This window comes from Protobothrops mucrosquamatus, unplaced genomic scaffold (assembly GCF_001527695.2).
Source record: "Protobothrops mucrosquamatus isolate PMUCROS unplaced genomic scaffold, P.Mucros_1.0 scaffold1758, whole genome shotgun sequence".
Classification (NCBI taxonomy): Eukaryota; Metazoa; Chordata; class Lepidosauria; order Squamata; family Viperidae; genus Protobothrops; species Protobothrops mucrosquamatus.
The window spans coordinates 149,549-157,066 of record NW_015387898.1 but is presented as its reverse complement, the minus strand read 5'-3'; the positions used below and the strand labels follow the sequence as shown (position 1 = coordinate 157,066).

The 7,518-nt window shown below is 41.8% G+C and overlaps 1 protein-coding gene across 1 annotated transcript in view; it reads right to left on the bottom strand.

Moving 5' to 3' along the window:
* Positions 1-890: 890 nt before the first annotated feature.
* LOC107293882 overlaps positions 891-7,518 on the bottom strand; it is a 49,369-nt gene continuing 42,741 nt past the window's right edge. The window contains 2 exon segments of the mRNA XM_029285482.1: positions 891-2,060; positions 6,896-7,286. Coding sequence (XP_029141315.1) covers positions 1,253-2,060; positions 6,896-7,286 — 1,199 coding nt within the window. The 3' untranslated portion in view covers positions 891-1,252.

Sequence of the window (7,518 nt, the reverse complement as noted above, 5' to 3'; positions counted from 1 at the left end):
TACAACCATTGCGCCATACCCCTTGTCACGTGATCAAAATTATGACGCTTGGCAATTGACTCATATTTGTGTCAGTGTCCTGGGGTCATGTGATCTCCTTGGAGATCCTCCTGGACTCATGGCTCCTGCTTGAGAAGATCATAGGTGGGGGAGGGGCTTTGCAGAGATTTAACTGGTGCACCAACTGTGTCCTTTCCTAGACCAGGGAGGCCTTGCACAGAGCTCAATCATGCCTTGGTCACCTCCAGTTTGGATCACTGCCCTGGACCCCACAGAAACCTCTAACTGGTTCAGAATGCCCCAACGCACAAATTAATGAGGGCCTCTAGGTTGCCCATATCACATCTTTGTGGTGTGAGCTGCCACAGGCGTTGTTTCTTTACAGGTGTAATTGAAGATGCACACATTTAAAGCTAATACACCATTAATTAATTAATACACCACCCCACTGTGCTTTATAACACTCTCGGCTCAGTGTCAGCATATTCTCCCCAACAATCTGGGTTCTCATTTTACCGATCTCAGAAGGATGGAGGGCTGAGTTAACTTCGAGCTCCCTCAGGATCGAATTCCAGGCTGTGGGCAGTCAGCCAGAAATACTGCATTCTGACCACTGAGCCAACAGGGCACCTGTCATTAATGTTCCACTTTTATTATTTCTGCATCTATCTGTTCTACCAGGTCAGATAGGGTGGGCATGCACCTAGCCCCATCCCTTAACTATGGCCATCTGATAGGAGCTAGGAAGTGAGCCTTTTCCGCTGCAGACCCTGCCCTATGAGACACTCTTTCCCCTGAAGTATGGCAGGCCATTATCTGTATTAAGGTTTTATTACTGCAAGCCGCACACTCACCATGAGTTGGGTTGGCATATACATTTTCTTAACAAATAATATATTTATGTGTAGAAATAGCTCAAGGTAGCAAACACACTTAATACAGATGCAAGCTCGCTTTCACTGTCCCAGCACAGCAGTTCCCCTTGACTCTGTGGAAGGGAAGGACCACACTGGGCCAGAGAAAGGAAGCTCAGATCTTCTCCCTCATGTTTGATACTAAAACACATTTGACTAAAAAGAATATGGCAAGAAATTAAAAGTTTAGTTTCTCAGCTGGGCTTCCAGTTAAAGAAGAGAAATGAAATTCAAGATTCCTCTACACACATCAAATTTTGCCTGTGTAATTTCTTGTGTTTGAAAAAGGTAGTATAATATGTGAAACATTTTCCACAATCTGGGCATTTGAATAGTTTCTATCCTGTGTGTAACCTTACATGATTCATAAGGCTGGTCCTACTACTGAGATTTTTCCCACAATCTGGACACTCATACGGCTTCTCTCCTGTGTGAGTCCTCTGGTGTATCACCAGCTGATAATTCCATCTGAAATTTTTCCCACAATCTACACACTTATGTGTTTTCTCTTCCATGTGAATCCTCTGGTGTTTCACCAGGTAGGAATTCTGACCGAAACATTTCCCACAATCACGACATTTATATGATTTCTCTTCTATGTGAGTAGACCGATGTTTCACCATGTCACTTTTCCAAGAGAAATCCTTTCCACAATCTGGGCACTCATATGGTTTGTCTCCTGTATGAGTCCTCTGATGACTAAAAAGGGAGGAATAATAAGTGAAACCTTTTCCACACTCTGGGCACTCATACGGCTTCTCTCCCGTGTGAATCCTCTGGTGTATCACCAGGCGGCACTTACGATTGAAACTTTTCCCACAATCCAGACACTTGAATGGTTTTATTCCTGTGTGAGTTCTCTCATGTACCACCAGGCTAGAATTCTCACGGAATCTTTTTCCACAATGCAGACACTCATACGGTTTCTCTCCTGTGTGTGTTCTCTGGTGTACCACCAGATTAGAATTCTGACTGAATCTTTTCCCACAATCCAGACACTTGAATGGTTTCTCTCCCGTGTGAGTCCTCTGGTGACTCAACAGGTGGGAATTCTGACTGAAACCTTTTCCACAATCAGGACATTCATATGGTTTCTCTCCCGTGTGAGTCCTCTGGTGAATCACCAGGTGGGAATTCTGACTGAAACTTTTTCCACAAACGGGACATTCAAAGTGTTTCTCCCCAGTGTGAGTCCTCTTGTGTCTCACCAGATTGGTGTGCATGCTAAATCTTTTCCCACCCTGGGAGCACTGGTAGAACTGCTCCTCCTGCATCAGTCCTTCCATGAATAATTGGAGTCCTGTTCTGAGTAAAGCTTTTGCCACAGTCCAAACATTTGCATGAGTTTTCAAGGGGTGGATGGACTCATGCAAAAATCAGGTGTGATTTGCAATCCGTGTTTTTCCCAAAATAGGCAGTCGGTGGAATTTTTCTAACACTGATATTCTTGGATTCATGAGGTAGTCAAAAATATTTCTGATCCCTTGTCTGGTGGTGCTTTGATCCAAGACGCTTTCCTTCCTCAAACGCTTTCATTAATGCCTTTGTACTTTTTCATGCAATATTTTCTTGAGTTCCACATAATCTATTTTTTCTACCTGAAAACTCTGTTGCTGTTATTCTCTCCTTTGTCTCCCTCCATCTGTTAAGGAAAGAGAAGAGTTTTAACACTTTCTGGAGGAAATGGAAAAGATTTTGATTGATGGTTTGTTTTGCATTTTAATGCAGCTTCTCATTCTTTGTTGTCCGGAGTGCTCTTCTTGGCATCCTCTCTGTCTGTAAGATTCATATTAATGGATTAATTTCATTAGTGTTTAAAAAATGGCTGCTGAACCTGTGAAAACAGCAAAAAAAACCCACCATCCATATATTACTATGAAAAAGTAAACATATCAAAATGCTAATTTAACCTCTAAGATTCATTATGATTCATCAGGCACAGAGGAGACTAGCAAAATCAAACTTCAAGTACCCACTCATATTTCAAATCATGGAATTCTCTTCTTGGCTTGGGTAAATTATGATAATTGTAAATCACAAATTATTATCATTGTAAATAGTTGTTACAAAAAATACCTGAAAATACTGAGGTCTATACAGATACATGTATATGCACACATAAACACACACCTATAAATTTATATATGTGGAAAATCTATGTGTATTTCGGACCTTCAAAATGTTTCAGGAGTGGATTCACTTAATTTGTCTGATCTAATTTTAGAAAGCTGGGACACTAACAGATGAAAAAGTGCCCAAAGCCTATGCGAGATTTAAAGCACCCGTTTTACTCCCGAAAGTCCTCACTTGCCAGGAAAACATGTCAGTAATATCACAAGGAATGAAGACCGAGAGAGGCAGGCTGTTAAAAAATATAAAATAAAGATTTCTTAAATGTCACAATTTTTCCATTTCCCAGCAGAAAATCACAGGCAGCAGTTTTAAATCATGCAGCGTAAGGATAAGAACATTTGGGGAGAGAAAGAATATGCAGCAGCAGCAGCCGACACCTTTCAGCCTCGTCCCTTCGCTGCTTCCACACCGCGGAGGAAAAGAAAGAGCCCGACTTCTCCTCCGACCTGCCCTCCACTCACCTCCCAGGAGCCGCTTCCACCCTCGAATCTGCACAAGACGCACCAGTGACGCCATTCTCCTCCCATAAGTGAACCGGAAAAGGAGGTTCCTCTGCACTTTCTCCAAAACCCTCTCTAGCAATCCAATTCTCTATCGTTTCAATTTGTTCCTGCTCAGCCTCTCTCCCTCCCGTATGACGTTGGCACCAGCGATGCAGCTGCTGTACAGAACTGTATTCTCTGCTTTCTAGGTACGAGTGTTGCTTCTCTGTAGAGCGCCATCTAGCGACATAAGGTTGAAAATCACGCTGGTCCTATCTCTTCCCTAAAGCGTTTGCAAGGCGTTTTCATGGATTCCCTGGTTCTTTAGGGGCCATCAAGTCGTGTTCGACTCCCACCGAGCACATCGATAGCTTTTGTCCAGGACAATCTACCCTAAACCTTTTCTTTCAGGTCTCCTGAAAATCACCAATTGATTTTATTGTGCTTATGATTTTATTATGCTTAAGACTGATAGTAGTAGTGTTATTTTGCAACCATTTTATATTGATACTAGTAGTGATATTTTGTAATCATTTTATATATAATTTTGTTCATGTGCAAGCAGCTTTGTAGGTGCCTTATATTGGGAAATTATTTACATAAAAGCAAATGTTTTGTGCTAAATATGTCTGTCTCCATAGCTGGTGTAGGATTCGTTGTCTAGTTGAAATAAACAATCACAAGCCAAAATTTCCAAGGGAAAACAATGGTAATTTATTTGTACTCCTTTATAAGGGGGGGTGCTGCTTGTGCATGCAAGGACAGGGTGGACACACCCCAAATCTGCAATATTTGTTCTTTATATTCATTGCCATTACAAATTTACCTCCTGCCTGTTCTTCATTGGCTTAGTAATCATGCTGTAATCATATCGTCACAACCTATCCAAAGCTTCTAAAATGAATATATTACCTCCGCCCACCCCCCTCCAATCACTTCTCCCATTCCCCTTATTCTATGGCCCCGGCCCTTATTTACGAATTACCTTTTATGGCTGTTACTTCCTAGGGGTTTTCTCTAAAGTTGGGCCTCTGGCAATTCGGGAGGCCCCAGGAGAAAAACCTTACACTGCTGCTTTCTAACATCTACATGAAACCACTAAGGGAGGCCATCCATCCTATGATACCCCATTATGCACAGGTAGCCCTGGACCTAGAACATTTCATTTAGCGACCATTTGAAGTTACAATAGTGCTATAAAAAAGTGACATGACCATTTTTCACACTTACAACCATTGCAGCATACCCCTTGTCACGTGATCAAAATTATGACGCTTGGCAATTGACTCATATTTGTGAGTTTCAGTTTCCTGGGGTCATGTGGTCTCCTTCGTCAACTGAGCTGGTGCACAACTTGGGGATCCTCCTGGACTCATGGCTCCTGCTTGAGAAGATCATAGGTGGGGGAGGGGCTTTGCAGAGATTTATCTGGTGCGCCAACTGTGGCCTTTCCTAAACCAGGGAGACCTTGCACAGGGCTCAATCATGTCTTGGTCACCTCCAGTGTGGATCACTGCCCTGGACCACCCGGAAACCTCTAACTGGTCCAGAATGCCCCAACACACAAAGTAATGAGGGCCTCTAGGTTGCCCATATCACATCTTTGTGGTGCGAGCTGCCGCAGGCTTTGTTTCTTTACAGGTGCAATTGAAGATGCTGCTCATCACATTTAAAGCTAATACACTATTAATTAATTAATACACCACCCCACTGTGCTTTATAACACTCTTGGCTTAGTGTCAGCATATTCTCCCCAACAATCTGGGTTCTCATTTTACCGATCTCAGAAGGATAGAGGGCTGAGTTAACTTCGAGCCCCCTCAGGACTGAATTCCAGACTGTGGGCAGAGTCAGCAGGCAATACTACATTCTGACCACTGAGCCAACAGGGCACCTGTTATTAATGTTCCACTTTTATTATTTCTGCATCTATCTGTTCTATCAGGTCAGATAGGGTGGGCATGCACCTAGCCCCTTCCCTTAACTATTGCCAACTATTGAGCCTTTTCCGCTGCAGACCCTGCCCTAAGAGACAGTCTTTCCCCTGAAGTATGGCAGGCCATTATCCTCCTAGTGTTCGGTAAAGCAAGGAAGATCTAATCCTGTGGTTAATTTCTCCAATTTAGCTCTTTGCAAGGAGAAAGGTGACGACCTTTGAAGAATGGCACAAGGAGGGCCATAATAGGGCCAAGCAGCCTGGTTAATTTCTAATTTGAACAAAAGCAAGAATCACCTGTTGATAGTTAGGATTTTTTGAGATTTTATTATTCGTGTTGTTTTTTAATAGATGAATTTATTTGATTATTGTTTGCTATAGTTAAGCTTATTTTAAAAATGGTTGAGTATGATATTTACTCATTATTATGAACCAGATAGTTGCTTGTTTGTTAAAATATGTGATTGTACCTTTCCTTATTTTATCCTAAATCCCCTATTCCCTTCCCTTCCCATACCTATATTGTTCCTAATTTTTTCTTATCTATATAAACTCAATAAAATATTGTTTTAAAAAAAAGCAAGAATCACCTTTTTGGGATTCCATGACCATCCAAATGCCATCAACCTTGCTAGAGGTGCCCTGTATTTGAGGGCAAAGGTGGAGGCTTTGAATATTTGCCATTTTGCAACATATGTGATTTATCAGTTTGTGTATTAAGGTTTTATTACTGCAAACCGCCCACTCACCATGAGTTGGGTTGGCATATACATTTTCTTAACAAATAATATATTCATGTGTAGAAATAGCTCAAGGCGGCAAACACACTTGATACAGATGCAAGCTCGCTTTCACTGTCCCAGCACAGCAGTTCCCCTTGACTCTGTGGAAGGGAAGGACCACACTGGGCCAGAGAAAGGAAGCTCGGATCTTCTCCCTCATGTTTGATACTAAAACACATTTGACTAAAAAGAATATGGCAAGAAATTAAATGGTCAGTTTCTCAGCTGAGCTTCCAATTAGAGAAGAGAAATGAAATTCAACATTCCTCTACACACATCAAATTTTGCCTGTGTGATTTCTTGTGTCTGAAAAAGGTAGTATAATATGTGAAACATTTTTCACAATCTGGGCATTTGAATGGTTTCTCTCCTGTGTGTAACCTTACATGATTTATAAGGCTGGTCCTACTACTGAAATCTTTCCCACAATCTGGACACTCATACGGCTTCTCTCCTGTGTGAGTCCTCTGGTGTATCACCAGCCTAGAATTCCATCTGAAATTTTTCCCACAATCTACACACTTATATCTTTTCTCTTCTGTGTGAATCTTCTGGTGTGTAACTAGGTAGGAATTCTGACTGAAACATTTCCCACAATCACGACATTTATATGATTTCTCTTCTATGTGAGTAGACTGATGTTTCAACATGTCACTTTTCCAAAAGTAATTCTTTCCACAATCTGGGCACTCATATGGTTTGTCTCCTGTATGAAATCTCTGATGTCTAAACAGGTAGGAATAACAAGTGAAACCTTTTCCACACTCTGGGCACTCATACGGTTTCTCTCCCGTGTGAATTTTCTGGTGTCCCACCAGGTAGGAATTTCGACTGAAACTTTTCCCACAATCCAAACACTTGAATGGTTTTTCTCCTGTGTGAATTCTGTTGTGTATCACCAGACTGAAATTCTGACTGAATCTTTTTCCACAATGCAGACACTCATATGGTCTCTCTCCTCTGTGAGTTCTCTGGTGAATCACCAGCTTGGAATTAAGCCTGAAACTTTTCCCACAATCCAGACATTCATATGGTTTCTCTCCCGTGTGAATCCTCTGGTGACTCACCAGGCGGGAATTATGACTGAAACTTTCCCCACAATCCAGACAGTTGAATGGTTTTATTCCTGTGTGAGTTTTCTCATGTACCACCAGGCTAGAATTCTCATTGAATCTTTTTCCACAATGTAGACACTCATACGGTTTCTCTCCTGTGTGAGTTCTCTGGTGTATCACCAGATTAGAATTCTGACTGAATCTTTTCCCACAATC